At 48.4% G+C, this 17,873-nt stretch overlaps 2 protein-coding genes across 5 annotated transcripts; one reads left to right on the top strand and one right to left on the bottom strand.

Moving 5' to 3' along the window:
- Positions 1–8,814: 8,814 nt before the first annotated feature.
- On the top strand, positions 8,815–14,182 carry Slc25a35 (solute carrier family 25 member 35). Of its 3 annotated transcripts, none has more exons than XM_059270946.1 (6): positions 8,815–9,194; positions 9,285–10,887; positions 12,390–12,455; positions 12,860–13,012; positions 13,342–13,476; positions 13,619–14,182. In XM_059270946.1, exons 2-6 carry the CDS (start codon positions 10,513–10,515, stop codon positions 13,790–13,792), a joined length of 903 nt encoding a protein of 300 aa, XP_059126929.1. In that variant the 5' UTR covers positions 8,815–9,194; positions 9,285–10,512; the 3' UTR covers positions 13,793–14,182. The 3 variants fall into 3 exon arrangements, with proteins under 3 accessions (XP_059126929.1, XP_059126931.1, XP_059126932.1); XM_059270948.1 differs by having other exon boundaries at positions 8,815–9,166; XM_059270949.1 differs by lacking the exon at positions 12,860–13,012.
- On the bottom strand, positions 14,155–15,618 carry Rangrf (RAN guanine nucleotide release factor). Of its 2 annotated transcripts, XM_059270950.1 has the most exons (5): positions 15,376–15,611; positions 15,171–15,287; positions 14,833–14,989; positions 14,653–14,738; positions 14,155–14,409 (listed from the first exon to the last, which is right to left on the bottom strand). In XM_059270950.1, the coding sequence occupies exons 1-5, from the start codon at positions 15,450–15,452 to the stop codon at positions 14,289–14,291; spliced, it is 558 nt and encodes a 185-aa protein (XP_059126933.1). In that variant the 5' UTR covers positions 15,453–15,611; the 3' UTR covers positions 14,155–14,288. The 2 variants fall into 2 exon arrangements, with proteins under 2 accessions (XP_059126933.1, XP_059126934.1); XM_059270951.1 differs by lacking the exon at positions 14,653–14,738 and having other exon boundaries at positions 14,297–14,409; positions 15,376–15,618.
- Between the last annotated feature and the right edge of the window lie 2,255 nt (positions 15,619–17,873).

Raw genomic sequence — 17,873 nt, forward strand, 5'->3', positions numbered from 1 at the left:
GTCCCCGCGTCTCTGGGGCGGGAACTGAAGGCCCAGATTTCCATCTCCACAGAGGAAGCCAGTTCCTCAGCCCCACCCAGCCATTGTGTCAGGCCAGGGGTGGGGGTGTGGAGGGAGGTGGGGAAGGGGATCTTCCAGATTTGCAGGGTGACCTGTTGCTCACTCTTCTGCATTCCCAGTTTCTCTGCCTAGTCCCTGGGATCACTCCCTGTCCCACTGACTGGCCCAGAAGTCAACGTCTGGGGAGAAGTAGAGACGGTGGTGGAGTGCCCCCCACCGCACACCTTTAATTGGCTCTCTGATTGGGAAACTGAGTTCCCAGGGCTGGGAGTGTGTGATAAACACAACCGAGAGGGGTGGAGTGAACCACACCCCAGCCTGGGAAGGAGACTGGTAGAAGTTTGCTCTGGCTGGTCAAGGAGGACCCCGTCAGATGTCATTGGCGTGGGCACACATCCATCCACACATACCAAGCCAGACACTGGGAAGAAGATGCGGTAAGCTAGTCCTGAAAGATGTTTTAAATCCCTTTTTGTACAATGTCTAAAGCCTAAAGTCTTTCTTTTTTTTTTTTTTTTTTTTTTTTGGTTTTTCGAGACAGGGTTTCTCTGTGTAGCTTTGCGCCTTTCCTGGGACTCACTTGGTAGCCCAGGCTGGCCTCGAACTCACAGAGATCCGCCTGGCTCTGCCTCCCGAGTGCTGGGATTAAAGGCGTGCGCCACCACCGCCCGGCGCCTAAAGTCTTTCTAAGGGACGACAATCTACCCTGTTGCCCAGCTTCTCCCGTCAGACCTGCTCCCAAGGATCTTAGTTGTGCCTGATGCCTGAAAATCTTCCCGAGAAATCTCTGTGAAACATTCCTTCACTTCCTTCTGGCAGTTGGAAGAAACCCTCTCAAAAGGTCTGTCCCGGCCACTCTAAAATTTCAATCCACTGGGCTACCTGGTGAGGCTTTGTCTCACAAAAAAAAAAAAGAAAAGAAAAGAAAAGAAAAGAAAAAAGAGAAGAGAAAAGAAAAGAGAATCCAGGTTGAAGGTGTGGATTAGCAGTAAAGCTCCTGTCAAGCATTTTGTGAGGCTCTGAGTTCCAAGTGAGGGCTACAGAGGAAAAGAAAGGACACTGACTGAGGGGCTAGAGAGATGGCTCAGTGGTTAAGAGCCCTTCCTAAGGACCTGAGTCCAGTTCCCAACAATTCATGGCTCACCTATAACTCCAATCACAAAAAATCCCACAGACACCCTTGTCCAGCCTCTAAGGACACCCACACACAGCATACATACACACAGACACACACAGACACACACACACACACATAAATAAAAATAATCATTAAAAAGAGAAGATGAAAGTAAGAGCTGACACGGCTCAGCAGCTAAAACCCATACTGCTGTTCCCCTAAAACCCATACTGCTGTTCCACTAAAACACATACTGCTGTTCCGCTAAAACCCATACTGCTGTTCCGCTAAAACACATACTGCTGTTCCGCTAAAACACATACTGCTGTTCCACTAAAACACATACTGCTGTTCCGGAGGATGTGGGTTCAGTTCTCAGCATCCACACTGAGCAGCTTACAACTACCTGTAACTCCAATTTCTGGGGGATCTAACCCCTCTGGCCTCCATGGGCACCTGTACTCATATGCACATATCCATATAAAAGTACCCACACACATGCTCCTACACACAGTTAAAAATAAAATAAATATTTTTTCAAAAAGAAAATAAAAAGAAGCCGGTCATGGTGACACACACCTTTAATCTTGGCACTTGAGAGGCAGAGGCAGGTGATCTCTGTGAGTCCGAGGCCAGCCTGGTCTACAAAGTGAGTTCCAGGACAGTCAGAGACTTTGTCTTAAAAATAAATAAATAAATAAATAAATAAATAAATAAATAAATAAAATTAAAAAAAGAAAGTAAGAAGAATATAGGAGAAAAAAGGAAGATGACTTGGGGGTGATGAGGTACGCCTAGAGTCCCAGCACTTGAGAAGTGCAGGTAGGCAGCAGGAGGATTGTGAGTTCAAGGGCATCCTTCCTAAGCTGCATGATAAGACTCTCGCCTGAAAACACACAAAAAAAAATTGTCCTTTGACCTCGATACATGCATGCTGTGGACATGCCCCTCCATAAACACAACAATAATAAATAAAAATAAAAATTTAAAAAGAAGAAAAAAAACTAAATTGCAATCCACTACACCATGTCATAGTCCCAACTTCCTTGCGTGTGTGTATACATGTATATTTTTGTGTGTTTGCACATGTGTGAGTTGACGTGGGGTCATATGCACGTGGGCGCACATGTGATTAGAAGCCAGGGGTTGACCTGGGTGTCTTCCTTGATTCCTCTCCACCTTACATGTACTGAGACAAGGCCTCTCACTTAAACCCAGAGCTTGCCAATTCAACTAGTCCAGCTAGCCAGTTTACCTGAGAGGTCCCTGGGATTACCTGGCATTCGTGTTGAACTAAACTCAGGTCCTCACACTTATGCAGCAAGCCATTCACCCTTGAAACATCCCTCAGCCCCAGCACTCCCTCTTTCCATGGCACTCATACCTGTACCATCCCATATGCTGTATTTACATACTGTGTTATGCTTACAGTGAATTCTCTGTCTTAGAAAGTAACCCCAAAGACAGGGTCTTTATTTATTCTATTTAATAATGTAATGTATCCCCAAAGTACTGAAGCTGAGTCAGGCACACAATAGGTACTCAACAGAAGCTTAATTTTTTATCTTGTTTTGTTTTTTGAGATCTCTCTAAGGTTGCCCAGTCTGGTCCTGAACTCAGGCAATGCTCCTATCCCAGCCTCCCAAATGTTTGGCTATAACTACTATAACTCACTGTGCCAGGCAGCTGCTTATCATTTGGTGATCCAAATCAAATGAATTGAATCTTGACCACAGTGTACTCTTTCTCTTATCCTTGTTCTTCACAGCCTATCTATGACGTGTGTTGAGTTTCCCATTAAACCCCACCCTAGAGCCAAGCACCCACCCAGCCCATCTTTAGGTTCTTTTTTGGTTGTTGTTTTTTGAGACAGGGTTTCTCCGTGTAGTTTTGGTACCTGACTTGGATCTCGCTCTGTAGACCAGGCTGGCCTCCAACTCACAGAGATCCGCCTGGCTCTGCCTCCTGAGTGCTGGGATTAAAGGTGTGTGCCACCGCCACTGTCACCGCCACCCCCCCCCACCTCCCACCCCCGGCATTTTCAGGTTCTTTAGGTATTTCAAGAGAAGAACTATTTTCTCCTAAGAGTCTTGGAGACCCCAGCAAGAAAACTAGACACTTACATAGCCAAATAAGTCATGCATTCATTTATTTTTGACTGAAATGTTAGGGGTTTTTTGTTTGGGTTTTTTGTTTGTGTGTTTATTTGGGGTGGGTTTTTTGTTTTATTTTCTTTAGTTTTGCTGCTTATAAAAGTAACATTTTTAAAGGTTCTAGCACCAGGGAGCTGAGGCAGGAAGATGATGTCAAACTGCTACCAGGTGGAGTCTGAGCATTTCAGGTGTCACTCTGGCAGCCAAAATGAACCCAATGAGGCAGAGCTGTAGAAGACAGCCCTATGCCTTCCAAGATGTTACACCCTCCTCTGTGGTACCATGGCTTTCTCACTGGCTTCTGGGACCTTTATGCCCCCTCTCCAGCTCTTTTCAAATCTGTTGAGGGATTTCAGGGGGCAAGTTACTCTTTTACAATAATCGAGATGGCATGATTAGTTAGGAGCACTTGCTGCTCTTGCAGAGGACCCAGGTTCGGTTCCCAGCACCCACATGGTGGCTCACAAACTCCCTGTAACTCCAGTTCCAGGAAATCCAAATAAATAACAACCACAACAAAATTAATCAACAAAATTAACCTGGGCATGGTGGTGCATGCCTTTAATTACATCATTTAGGAGGCAGTTTAATCTCTGTGAGTTTGAGACCAGCCTGATCTGCATAGCAAGTTCCAGGCAAACCAGGGCTACACAGTGAAATTCTGTCTTAAAAAGAACAAAACAGAGCTGGAGACATGGCTCAGAGGTTAAGAGCACTGACTGTTCTTCCAGAGGTCCTGAGTTCAATTCCCAGCAACCACATGGTGGCTCACAACCATCTGTAATGAGATTTGGTGCCCTCTTCTGGCCTGTAGGCATACATGCAGACAGAACATTTTATACATAGTAAATAAATCTTTAAAAAAAAAAAACAAAAACAAAATAAATTGAGCTGAAAAATTGTAGAATAGAATTTTTTGCCTGAAGAATCAGCATATGTAATTACATGTATATGAAGGAGTGAAATTTACATATGTCAGGTTGGGCTAATTAGGGAGCCATGCACTTGCTATCATAGCTTCTCTACCATGATGGACTCCATCCCTGAGTCATGGGACAAAAGTCTTTTCCTCCCTTACATGGTTGTTGCTGTTTTCCCAGCAGGTAAAGGCATTTGGTATGTGGCCTGGTGACCTGGGTTGGATCCTAGAAATTCACATAAAGAAACAACTTCACAAAATTATCTTCGGACCTCTGAATGCATACACACACACACACACACACACACACACACACACACACACACACACACACAGAGAGAGAGAGAGAGAGAGAGAGAGAGAGAGAGAGAGAGAGAGAGAATAATATTAATGATAATATTATTAAAAAATGTTTAAAAGATCAACATGGCTGGACAGTAGTGGGCCATGCCTTTAATCCCAGCACTTGGAGGCAGAGGCAGCAGATCTCTGAGTTCGAGGCCAGCCTGGTCTACAAAGTGAGTTCCAGGACAGCCAGGACTAAACAGAGAAACCCTGTCTCAAAAAAACAAACAAACAAACAAAAAATCAACATGAGGCTTCAGGAACCAGGAGTGGAATGCTACACTTTAAAACACTTTAAAAGTGATGTATTTGGCCAGGCATGGTGGCGCATGCCTTTAATCCCAGCACTCAGGAGGCAGAGGCAGGAGGATCTCTGTGAGCTTGAGGCCAGCCTGGTCTACATTGTGATTTCCACGGCATCCAGGGCTATGTAGTGTAAAGAGAACCAGTCAAAAAAAAAAAAAAAAAAAGGTTGAAGAGGGTAAGCTTGTGATGGCTGATCTTCAGTGTCAACTTGAGTGGATTTAGACTCACCCGGGACATACCTGTGGTTGTATCTGTAAGAGGTTAGATTTTTGGAGGACAGACCCACTCTGAATGTAGATGGCATTGCCTTGTGGGCTGGGATTCTGGATTGAATTTTTCCTTTTTCTTTTCTTTTCTTTTTTCTTTTTTGTTTTGTTTTGTTTTGTTTTTCGAGACAGGGTTTCTGTGTAGCTTTGCGCCTTTCCTGGAACTCACTCTGTAGCCCAGGCTGGTCTCGAACTCACAAAGATCCACCTGCCCCTGCCTCCCAAGTGCTGGGATTAAAGGCGTGCGCCACCACCGCCCAGCAGCACTAACATTCTTGAGCCGTGATTCTGAATGCACCTTTCCTCTCTTAACTTTTTTTTTTTGTTGTTGTTGTTATTGTTGAAAAGTAACCAGCACATGGTCCAAGGTTTAAAGCCTGCATCTGAGGACAGCCTTTAATTTTCTATGGTGCTAGTGGTGGAACCCAGTGCCTTGCACACTCCAGGCAGGTGCTCTCCCATGGAGCTATACACCAGCTCTTCTTTTCCTAAGACAGAATCTCATTCTGTAGCTCTGGCTGTCCTTAAACTGCAGATTCTCCTGCCGCAGCTTCCTAAGTGTTGAGATTACAAGCGTGCCAGCTGGCAGCTTTTTGGAAAGTTAAGCACTGTGTGACATGGCCAGTCTACCTACCCCACCGGTGCTGGAGCACAGTGTGACATGCTCATCTACCTACCCCAGTGGTAGTGGTAATGCTGGCAGCTGCTCCCCGCCCCCTTCTGCTATTGGCTGGAAGGACTTTGTCATCCTGGAGCTTTTACAGTGGGACCATGCCTTCCACCACCTGTGGTTCTCTACTTTATCTTCCAGGAAGAAAGACGAAGCAGGGATGTCCCCTGCTGATCACAGAGTCCCTTTCCTAAGGGATTTGTATTCTTTCTAAGGCTACAAGTTTAGGCTGCTGATCTGTGATGATTATGCTGCCTTAATAGAAATTCTAGAATTACAGGTTGAGAGTGTAGCTCAGTAGATTAGTTCTTAAAGCCCATCTCCAGCACTTAAACAAGACAAAAAGTACTCACCCCACCCCCCACCCTCACACACATCGTGCTAGGTGTGTGGAGCATGCCTTTCAATACAGTACTCAAGTGGATCTCTATGACTTTGAATCCAGCCTGGTCTACATGGTGAGTGCCAGACCAGCCAATTCAACCAATATGAAAAGTAATTGTCTAGGAGCTAGGGATGTACCTTGATGGTAGCATGTGTGAGGCTCTAGGTTTCACCCCAGCACCAAAAATATACCAAACAAGATATCTTTCAACATATGAATAGATAATAAATTGTGAGGCCGAATGGTGGAGGCACGCATCTTTAATCCCAGCACTCAGGAGGCAGAGGCAAGGGGATCTCTGTGTTCAAAGCCAGCCTGGTCTAAAGAGTGAGTTCCAGGACAGCCAGAGCTATAGGGAGAGACTCTATCAATAATAACAATGATAATAACAATATTAATAATAAATGAAAATTAAGCACACATTTCTAAATCAAAGAAGCCTATCTAGGCCAGGCATGGTAGCCTATGCTTGTAATCCCAGCACCCAGAGAGCAGAAGAATTTCAAGTTCCAGATCAGCCCAGGCTAAATGAGACCCTGACTCAAAGCAATAAACAATAAAAATAATAAATAATAAATGAGAGATTCACACACACTAGCTCCAAAAGACAAAGGCATAATAAATTGAGCAATAAAATAAAACATGGACTTTGACTCAAAATATAAAACAAATATCCATGAGTCCATAGGGATATCAGTAATATAAATTAATGTATAAATAAGTAAATAAATATATTAGTTGGATAAATATCCCATACAGAAGAATTCAATGTAGGTATTCTATTTTCATGGAGGGGAGAATTAACTCTCCTCATTTTTGTTTTATTTGTATTTTATTCTATTTATCTTTTTTGTTTGTTTGTTGTTTTTGTTTTTTTTTTTTTTTGGTTTTTTTTTTTTTTTTTTTTTTTTTTTGGTTTTTTTTTTGGTTTTTCGAGACAGGGTTTCCCTGTGTAGCTTTGCGCCTTTCCTGGAACTCACTCTGTAGACCAGACTGGCCTCAAACTCACAGAGATCCGCCTGGCTCTGCCTCCTGAATGCTGGGATTAAAGGCATGTGCCACCATCGCCTGGCTTATTTATCTATTTTTAAAATATACTTATTTTATTGCCAGGCAGTGGTGGTGCATACCTTTAATCCTAGCACTTGGGAGGCAGAGGCAGGTGGATTTCTGTGAGTCCGAGGCCAGCCTGGTCTACAGAATGAGTTCCAGGACAGCCAAGGCTACACAGAGAAACCCTGTCTTGAAAAAACAAAAACAACAACAACAAAAGATTTATTTTATTATGTATTAATGTCTGTGTATGTCCACATGTACATGCAGTGCCAGCACCAGAAGGGAGCATCAAATGCCTTTAGGATTGGCGTTATGGGTGGCTGGTGAGTTGCCATGTGAGTGCTGGAAATTAAAACTGGATCCCCTGGAGCGAGCAGAGGCAGGCAGGGAGCAGAGGTAGGTGGATCTCCGAGTTTGAGACCAGCCTGGTCTACAGTTCCAGGACAGCCAGGGCTACACAGAGAAACCCTGTCTCCAAAAACAAAAACAACAAAACAAACCAAACCAAACTGGGTCCTCTGGAAGATCAGTCAGTGCCCAATCCCAGTACTCGGGAGGCAAAAACAACCAGAACTCTGTGAGTTTGAGGCCAGTCTGGTCTAGTTCCAGGCCAGCCAAGGCTACATAGTGAAACCTTCTCTATTAATAAATAAACAAACAAACAAACAAATAAATATCTTGAAGAAAAACAAAGGAAGTTTAAGAAACTGCCATAATTAAGGAGTGACTATGACAATTAGATGTAATTTAGTATTCTGTACGTGATCCTGAACAGAACAGGAGTCAAAGTAAAAACAAAAGAACCCTGACTAAGGTTTGGACTTCAGAATAATGTTTTGGTGTTGTTTCATTAATCACAGCAGTACATGGTAATGGTGGAAGGCAGTAGAATAGGGAAAACCGCATACAGAGTACATGAGAACACTCAATATCTTTACAATTTTTGTGCAGTGTTCAGAAAAATTAAAATGTCCAGAAAACTTCTAAAAGTTAAGATTATTCTTAAAAAAAAAATAACACCTTGGGGTTGGGGGATTTAGCTCAGTGGTAGAGCACTTGCCTAGCAAGCACAAGGCCTTGGGTTCGGTCCTCAGCTACGGGGTAAAAAAAGAAAATGAAAAGACAAAATAACAAAAATATAGTACCTTAAAATATGTCCCTCTCTAAGGCATCATCGGTCTTAAAGACAGAAAGAGCAAGCCAGTGATTCTGAACCTTTAGCATCCAGGGGCCTTGATGAAAGAGAGCCAGCCGGGGTTCCACCTGCAGACCTTCTGGTTTAGAGGATTTCCAGCGAGGCTAAATGTATTTCTATAGGACCACCCTTTTGAGAACCACAGGCTTCAAACTCAGGATGTGAAACTAGGTGTGGAATCACCCTGTCACTCAGTATGGCAGCAGACTTGGAATCCCCAGCACTCCACAGGCTGAGGCAAGAGGATTTTGAGTTTGAGGCCCCTGTAGGCTACACCCCGCAAGGTTGTCTCACAAACAACAAATTATGACTCAGATCTGGCCCCCCAGGGCTCCTAGGAACTTCCAGAGTAGGGCAGTAGGGAAATTAACAACCGCTGAGAACAATAGGTGTATGTTTGAGGAACAAAGCAGGGTGAGGCTGAACCTGGACAATTTGGAAAAGCCATCAGAAGATGCTCCAGGGCATCCTGACTCGGACACCACGGAAGAGAGGGCAGGGACCTCCAGGAAGTGAGAAGAATTCTGTCAACTCCCGACTTTCCAGTAAATTTAACTGAACACAAGCCCAACACTTCCTTTGGAGTGTGTCCCACAGATATCGCTCTCATTTTACAAGGGGTTTCTGAGAAGATAAGTAACTTGCCCACCGTCAATCAGATAGTAGGAAGGAAGACACGAATCGGAACTCGGCGGTAAGCAGGGGAGCTGAGTGTTACTCAGGTGAGCCCTCTGCTTCTTCCCGCCACCCAGATGGCATCCCTAAGCCCCTGCCTTTTTTCTCCAAGCCGTCTTCTCTCCGCTCTTTTCCAGTTTCTTTCCCGCGGGTTCTTTCATGATTAACCACACGCATGAAGCAAGGACAAGAGACAAGTTTGTAATCTAAGCCTCGCTGGAGAGGGGATGGAAATCCTTGTCTTGACCTGCCCGGCTTCCTCTAGGTCACCGTGAGGATCAAGAGCTTAATAAGATCAAGCTTCGTTCCCTGGCTGGCCTTCAAGTCTCTCTCCCTCGGCCCCCGCAGCTAGCCACACCCTAGTACGAGACACTACAAACATTTTACTCGGCCGTAGGGGATGGGTGCTGTCCAGCAGGTGTGCCCCGTCTCCCCGGAGGGCGGGACCGCTGTTTCCGGGCTGTCCTGGCATCGGAACAGCGCTGGGCGTGGCTGCGGTCAGGCAACCCCAAACCCAGATGACCTGGGCTAGAGGACGACCGCAGGGAGCCGGCCATCCGCGGGAGGAGCTGCCCAACCTTCTGCTCTCAGCCTCTGCATCTGCTCGGGAACCCACGGCCCACCCCGAGCCCCGGACAGTGATAAGACCTCCGCGCCTCGGGCACCCGGCGGAGACCAGCAGCAGGCCTGGGAGCCCGGGCGACGAGAGTTAACCCGACCTGCTCCATCCGAGGCCGAGGGCCGGGCCGCTGCGAGCACCTCCCATTGGCCGCCGAGCCGGCTCGGCGCTCATTGGCGGGGGCGCTCGGCTGCGGCTCTTGGAGAGTCCCCATTGGCGCTGCGTTCCACGGACTGTAGCGAGGCGGCCCGGCCTCCGCAAGCTACCCCGGGTAAAAGGTGCTCCGGCTCCGTAGCTACCTTGCCACGCTCATGCTTAGCCAGAATCTGAACTTCCTAGGCGACCCTCCTCTTGCTTGTCGCCACGCCCCCTCCGGGTCTTCCCTCTGATCCTTCTTGTCGCTTTTCTGTTTCCTGCTTCTCCAGCTACCATTTCCCAACTCCGCGTTTTCCTAAAATACTCCCTGGTCCCCCTAGCCTGTCATCCCTGGCATCTGCCACCTTCTCACTTCTGCTCCTCCTTGACCTCAGATCCCTTGGTCAACAGGGCCTTCTCGCCAGACTCTCCTACACTCCTCTTTGCCACCCTCTGACCCTCAAATTCCCTCTAACCTTAATTAATTTCTTGACGTTTGACCCTGACACTTTAGCTCTCTAAATTTCTACCTGTTGCAGCCTGGACTGCAAAGAGCCAGGTGTTGCCCTGATATCCATCCCTGCTTTCCAAGGCCATTTGCTACCCCTACCATGGACTTCTTGTTGAGTGGTCTGGCAGCCTGCGGGGCCTGTGTGTTCACCAATCCCCTGGAGGTTGTAAAGACCAGAATGCAATTGCAAGGAGAACTGAAGGCCCCAGGAACCTACCAGCGCCACTACCGAAACGTCTTCCATGCCTTCTTCACCATTGGCAAGGTGGATGGCCTGGCTGCCTTGCAGAAGGGCCTGGCCCCTGCACTCTTGTACCAGTTCCTGATGAATGGCATCCGACTGGGCACCTACGGGCTGGCGGAGGCTAGGGGATACCTGCACACCAATGAAGGTGTCCTCAGTCCTGTCCGAAGCGCTGCAGCTGGGGCCCTAGCTGGGGTCATAGGAGCCTATCTGGGAAGCCCAATCTATATGGTAAGAAGGGGGTCTTGTCTGGGGCCTTCAAGAAAGACCCTTGGTGTAGTAGGGTGGGAGCCTGCCCTTCATAAGGGCATTGGTGACAGGGTGCTGTCTCCCTGTAAGCAGGAAAAGCTAAAGGAAAGTGGTGGCAAGCTTCAAGGCCTTGGATCTGCCTTGTACACACCCACCCAACTGACTGCAAGGTGCTCATGAAGATTACAGATTTTGCTCCTAGAGACTTCTTTGAGCGGGGTGGGGGAGTGAGGGGGAAGGGGGTGTTGTTTGTTAGTTGAGGCAGGGTCTTCCTCTATAGTAGTGTCAAATTTCTTCTGTAGCACAGCCTGGCTTCAAAGCCAAGGTCCAACCTAGGTTTCAGTGCTCCAGTTAACAGGTGTGCATCCCATCTGCCTACAGCTGAGCTTTGGAATCAGACTTTCTGGAACTCAGATCCTGGCTTTGAAAATTATTCATTGTTACCACATCTATAAAACAGGGATAATTATAGACTTTTGTGTGATTGTCAGAAGGATTAAAGGAGACAAGTGAGATGGACATGTGAAGCATTTGACAATCTTTCTTTCTTTCTTATTTATTTATTTATTTTTGGATACAGGGTCCAGCGACATGGTCTAGGCTGGTCTGAAACTCACTATGAACCCAAGCTGGCCTCTTGATCCTCCTTGCCTCTGCCACCGAAGTGCTTTGAATACAAACGTGCCACCATGTCCAGTGATGCTGTAGCTTTTATTGTCTTATTATTGGTTGACTTTGTGTAGGCAGGATGAGGAATCTGAGTGATATGGATTAATGAGTGTAGGATCAAGAGGATCCTGGGCATCACAGAATTGCAATCTCACAGTTTACTCCTTTGAGTTATCAAATATAGGTGAAGGGTTGGGAGCCTGAGACCCAGAGATGTCACACAGCTCAAGGTCTCACAGCTGTTTATTGTTGGGGCTAGGCCAGGCTTAGTGCAGCTAAGAGAAGAAGATGATCTCTAGGAGAGCCAGCTTGGTCTCACTCGTAATGGATGAGATTTGAAGACAAAGGCATCTTCAAAGTCAACTGAATTCACACCCCTTCGGGTCCTGGGAGCCAAAGAACATATTTTGGGTACTCTGACAAGGGAGGCTTGTGGAGCTGGCAGTTGGAGACCTGGTCTGGAATGGGAGCTGGCACAAGAAGCTAGACACCCAGATCTTGCCTAATATGAAATCTTAAGAAATATTGCCATTCTCCAACCTCCACGCCCCACCCCCAGCCCCAAGGGAGGTAGAATGTGGAGAGGGCGGGGTATCTTGTAGTGCTAGGAGGTCTGTCCTCTGGGACTACAGCCAAGGGACACAGACTCTTATGACCAATTTGTTAAGTGGGAACAACAGTAATTATCAGATTAAAAAGAATATATTCGTTGCTTAATACCCTAGAGGAGGAGGTGTGAGGGGTTCGGGTGTTTCGCTCTCCGTGGTGGGAAGATGACCACTGGGGCACAGGCTGTGATACTCTCTTGTCCTCAGGTGAAGACACACCTCCAGGCACAGGCAGCCTCTGAAATCGCTGTAGGACACCAGTATAAGCATGAGGTGAGGGTTCCTGAAGCCCCCGGAGTGCCCAGCCCTCTTCCCCATTTTCTCCCAGCTTTCTGCTCCACCTTTAGTCACTGCTCTGCCCAACCCCATCAGGTCCCACGCGTCAGCCCCTGGAGCCCATCCTGACCCTCACGTGCCCTCGTTCCTCAAATCTCCCACACCTGTTTCTCCTGCCCCAGTCTCTTGACCCGCTAATGTCCTCACTTCCGTACCTCCAGCCTGAACTCTCGAGTTGGCAAATGTCAGTAGACACCTGAGGGCCCCTGTTCTGGCTCTAAGCCTACACTGAACTGGTTGTCTGGGCAATGGGTACATGATCCTTGAAAGTGTTATTAGGAGGCAGTCCCTGATGGTGGGGTGACTGAACCCCAACTCCATGGTCTTTCCTGCCCCACCAGGGCATGTTTCATGCACTAACCAAGATTGGCCAGAAACATGGTCTAGTGGGGTTGTGGCGAGGGGCCGTGGGAGGCCTGCCCAGAGTTGTCATCGGCTCTTCTACCCAGCTGTGCACCTTCTCATCCACCAAGGACCTCTTGATTCAGTGGGAGGTACTGCCAGGGAAGGGGTGGGACCATCCCTGGACCGGGGAACAAGGGTGGAAGAAGGGAGGTGGGCCCTGGATGGGATGGGGCCAAGGTTCAAAAGTGAGGGAGCAGCAGCAGGGCTTGGGGTCACTGGCCCCTTAGATAGGATTCTGTCATCATCTCCTACCAGAAGGGATACCTAAGCCCTCTGGACACTCCTCCTTCGGAGTTATCACACTGTGTTGTCTCGGGTGGTATGGAAGCTCCTAGAAATTGTGTTTCCAGGGCAGGGCCTGTCCTACCCTAAGGTTGAATGACTGTGTGGTTGATAAAGTTCTGTCTCTTTCTTATAGATCTTTCCTCCCCAGAGCTGGAAGGTGGCTCTGGCGGCTGCCATGGTGAGTGGCATCGCAGTAGTCACGGCCATGACACCCTTCGATGTGGCCAGCACAAGGCTCTATAACCAGCCCACTGATACTCATGGCAAGGTAAGGGAGCACTGTACGGTTCAGGCTGCCAAGGAAAACTGGGGGTGGAGGAGCAGAGCCTCGAACACTGCCTGCAAAGGTGTCTGATCCTGCTGGGCTCTGACGTGCTCCTCCTGTGCTCTCCCTCCCCGACATGCTCCAGGGCCTCATGTACCGGGGGATCTTCGACGCTCTGCTGCAGACAGCTCGGAAAGAGGGCCTTTTTGGCATGTACAAGGGTATAGGTGCCTCCTATTTTCGCCTTGGCCCCCACACTATCCTCTCTCTCTTCTTCTGGGATCAGCTGCGCGTCTTCTACAACACATACACTAAATGAGTCACTCTCCTGTACTCCAAATCAACACTCCACTACTTACTATCTCAGTGATGATTTACTGACCCATTGACTTCTCATCCACCTCAGGGGGACAGCCATGACCACTCCTCTGTTCTCTTAGGGTTGAATCTCCAATCTGATTCTGAACAGTAATTTATGTCCTTCCCTTGGATATTGCTTTAATTTTCCCAAGTCCCCCTGTATACTTCACACCCATCTCAGGGTTGAATCAGATACCCCAAAGTATATTTCTACTGCCATTCTTGGGTCCCTCCTGCTCCTGTGCACAGCTTTAAAGTCCCCCTTCTAAGACCAGGGGGAGACCCAGGTGTCCTCTTAAATTCAAAGCCACAGAAACTGTGTTGTTTATAAAGCAAGTTTATTTCTGCAGAGGAGGTGTCTCATGTTTGTGTCCAGGGAAGAAGTAGAAAGGAACTCCCCGTCTCAGAACCAGATCCCTGAGTCCTCAGCAGCAGAATGTTATGTGCCATCATCTTCACTGGGGACCAAAGATGTTGGGATCATGAAGAGTCAAACTAGTCACCAGTTGTTCAAAGTTACCCAGGCTCCAGGGTGGACAAGACAGATTTTCAGGGCCAAGAGACCTGCTGTTAGAGCTTAGGGGGAGGCAACAGAGGGAGAAAGAAAATGGTCCAGCTGGAGGTTTACAAGATTACACTTCCTATTCCCCAGGAGACCAGGAATCCCTGACCCTCAAAGCCCATTTCTGCTTCCTTGAAGGAGTCTACCAGCCAATCTTCCTGTTTGACCCACCCAGCCTGATTGTCGGGGATGGGGGGGGGGTGAGGGGTAGGGTAAGGATCCAATTGCGAACTTCCCACCCTTTCCTTTGTCCTTACGGGGGCTGATTGAAGGTGAGCAACAGGTCAGTCTGGTACTGGGGCAGCCGAAGCAAGGCCTGATATAGTGTGACATCCTTTGCTACCTAAAGGGATCAGAATCAGGATGCTTACCAGGATGGTAACTGGAGCTACCCCCTCCCCCGCTTCAGGACATCCCATTCGCCGTGGCCCTCTCACCTGCTGGTTTTCTTTAGCTACCTGCTGCTTGCCAGAAAGGAACCAGGCATCTTGACAACAGCCCCTCAGGGATAAGTTCTCCAAACAGAGAGGCTTCACAGATAACACGTGCACAGCCCTAGCCCCCTGCACCCCGCCAACGTCCTCAAAATGGTACCTGGAGTCGGGGGCGGGGGGACAGGGGTAGGAAGGGGCATCTCTGAATAACCCACCCTCGAGCCTCACTCTCTTCTGGCCGGTCCGCGATCGCCCTTGGAGTTTTCGCCCTGAATAACCGTCCAGCCCCGGGCCCCGCCCACTTCCTCGGCTCCGGGCCTCCCATTGGCTAACTTTCTCACCGCGCAGCCGCTTCGCCCCGCACGTGGGCCTGCAGCTCCAGAAGTTCCACGATCAGACTCTGGTCGGTCACGGGATGGCAGAAAACTTCTTGGTTGTCCGGGACCGGTCGGAGGTCGCTGGAAGAGGGGCAGGGACACTCTCGATGTCTCTGGCTTCTTCCCGCAACCCACCCGACCGGCCTCCGGGACGCCTGGGCTTTCTCACCTCACATCAATGGCCCCCGGGGGGAGGATGGCGGAGAAGGCGCCTCCGAAGAGTGGACAGTTTCTGGTGGGCTCCATAGATCTGGAACTTGAGTCTGGACATTAGCGAGGTTTTAAAGACACCTACATGGGCTTTTGAGGCATCACTTCCTCTGGGGTTCCCGGAGCAGCCACCGCCTCCTCCCGGCCCACTAAGCTCTTGGACCTTTAAGATCTGGCCACGCCCTGCGATCACGCTGACCAATCGGCGCTCGCGCTTTGGGGGCGGGGCAATTCTCGGGGCTGTTGTCTGAAGCTCCGCGCTTTGGAAGGAGCCAGGCCCGAGTGTGGGGTCTGGTTGGCACTCTGGTTTGGGTTTAGGGTTTGTGACGGCCGGCTGTGCGTGTTTGCTCTTTCATTTTAAAGGAGTCGCACCTTCTATGAAGGTCACTTGACACCGTCCTTAAGAACAGTTGTTCACCGGGTGGTGTTGGCACACACTTTTAATCCCAGCACTAAGGAGGCAGAGGCAGGATCTCTGTGAGTTCGAGTCCAGCCTGTTCTACAAAGAGAGTTCCAGGGATAGCCAGGGCTACACACAGAAACCCTGTCTAAAAAAAGGAAAAAAAAAAAAAAAAGCTAAGAACAATTAAAGGGCCTATGTAGGTGGGGGTCTCCTGAGTAAGGGGAGAATCGTTTGGGGGTGTTCTTGGGGTACTTGACCCCGAGTGGACTGACAACCAGACCACTAATTCCCGGATCTCATGCTGAGAATTAAGGGAAACAACAGGTCCAGGTGTGGGTCTGGGTTGGGATTTGGACCTCAAGCCTTGACACCTAACCTGAGGATTACTGTTCTAATCCCCTCAAATCATCCCCTTGGGAGGGTGAGGGGAAACTCTCTCCCAGTATACCTGGACCAAAGCACGGATTAAACTGTTGTATTTCCTTTACAGATTTTTAGAGTGTTCTTTTAAGTATTTGTTCAACTTTATCCTTCCAGTTAATTTCTCCATTCATCCTTGATCCCTAGCACCTGGCGTAATGTTTAGACCATAATAGGCCTGCTGGTATAGTGTTGCACAACTGAATAAATCCACTAGTTCCAACGCCTGGGAGCCAGGAGGCCACCCATGCCCTCGTGGATTCTCTGTAGTATCTATTTCCCAGCTGAGAACTGGGTATTCTCATCCTGGCCACATGAACCCTTATAATTTAGTGAAATGGAGCCGAGGGTTACATGTCTGTGGATGTCTTACATTGCAATCATTTCCTTGGTGAGCCTGGCAATATAAAGGTACACCTTACCAAGGTGTAACAGTAGAGTCTTTTTTTTTTTTTTTTTTTTTTGAGACAGGGTTTCTCTGTGTAGTTTTGCACCTTTCCTGGAACTCACTTTGGAGACCAGGCTGGCCTCGAACTCACAGAGATCCGCCTGCCTCTGCCTCCCCGAATGCTGGGATTAAAGGCGTGCGCCACCACTGCCCAGCAACAGTGGAGTCTTAAAGTTTGAGTTACAGAGCTCCTGAGAGCATCCTAGAGGTATTCCAGCCAGGACCTAGGTGTAGAAACGTGGAGGTGAGAGTGTGTACTCTAGGAAATGCAATATACTGCGGGGGTGCAGCAAGTAGATGGGGGTCCTCTGCCATTGAATTTCCTCTCTCGTCTTCCTTCTCTCCCTCCCTACACCCTCCCTGTAACTGTAATCACCCCACCGTAACCTCCTAAGTGCACTGAGTATGTGCTACCACAGGTGTGTCCCACCACACCCAGTTTGGACTCTCTATTTCTTACTGTAGGCATCTGGCTTTTCTCCAAGCTTTTCCTCGTCTCTAAAGCACTGATAGTATTGAAATGTGTCCAGGTGTGGTGGCACATGCCTTTAAATCCCAGCCCTGGGGAGGCCAAAGCCATCAGATTTCTATAGTTCAAGACCAGCCTGTTCTACATAGTGAGTTCCAGCCAGCCAGGGTTATGTAGGGAGACCTTTCCCCAATAAATAAACAAATAAATAAATAGACTTGAGATGTGGATGTAGTTGGTCAGTCTGTTTCTGGGTGGATATTGTGACTAGGTTTACTCCATAAGAGAAGGGGTGCTGCAGGCCCCCCCTGGGATAGAAGGAGCCTGGCCATAGAGGTCTCTCTCTGCAGACCTTTCTGTCCTTCCTCCCCACCAGGAGCAACAACAGCTCTAACTGCTTTGTACACAGTCAAGCAGATTGAAAGTCCTTGGGTAGAGACCTGCACGGACGTAGATGTTAATAACAAGGTCATAGCGCTGTGTACCGGGAACGGAGACCTATTCACAAACCGGAAGAAGGAGAAAGCTGCTTCGGCTTTCCCCGGTGTACTTCCTGACACGCTTCATGTTCAGCTGTGGGCTACAGGTAGCTGGAGACCCCTGCCCTTCCCCAGTCTCTGAGCTCAATGACAGGATAGCAGGGAGCAGAGACGTCCCAAGGCTCAGGGGCAGATCTCTGTGGTGGAAGGCCCCTTGTCTCGGCAGATCTCTAGATCT

Source organism: Peromyscus eremicus, chromosome 8a, assembly GCF_949786415.1.
Source record: "Peromyscus eremicus chromosome 8a, PerEre_H2_v1, whole genome shotgun sequence".
NCBI lineage: Eukaryota > Metazoa > Chordata > Mammalia > Rodentia > Cricetidae > Peromyscus > Peromyscus eremicus.

What these genes read in the sequence shown, in the direction of transcription:
- Slc25a35 (XM_059270946.1), top strand. Translation starts at nt 10,513, where the DNA reads ATGGACTTCTTGTTGAGTGGTCTGGCAGCCTGCGGGGCCTGTGTGTTC. An exon ending in ACCTCTTGATTCAGTGGGAG is followed by an intron (nt 13,013 to 13,341) that starts GTACTGCCAGGG and finishes TCTTTCTTATAG; the next exon opens with ATCTTTCCTCCCCAGAGCTG. An exon ending in CCACTGATACTCATGGCAAG is followed by an intron (nt 13,477 to 13,618) that starts GTAAGGGAGCAC and finishes GACATGCTCCAG; the next exon opens with GGCCTCATGTACCGGGGGAT.
- Rangrf (XM_059270950.1), bottom strand. Translation starts at nt 15,452, where the DNA reads ATGGAGCCCACCAGAAACTGTCCACTCTTCGGAGGCGCCTTCTCCGCC. An exon ending in CCGGGGGCCATTGATGTGAG is followed by an intron (nt 15,288 to 15,375) that starts GTGAGAAAGCCC and finishes CCCCTCTTCCAG; the next exon opens with CGACCTCCGACCGGTCCCGG. An exon ending in CGGGGCGAAGCGGCTGCGCG is followed by an intron (nt 14,990 to 15,170) that starts GTGAGAAAGTTA and finishes CCCCGACTCCAG; the next exon opens with GTACCATTTTGAGGACGTTG.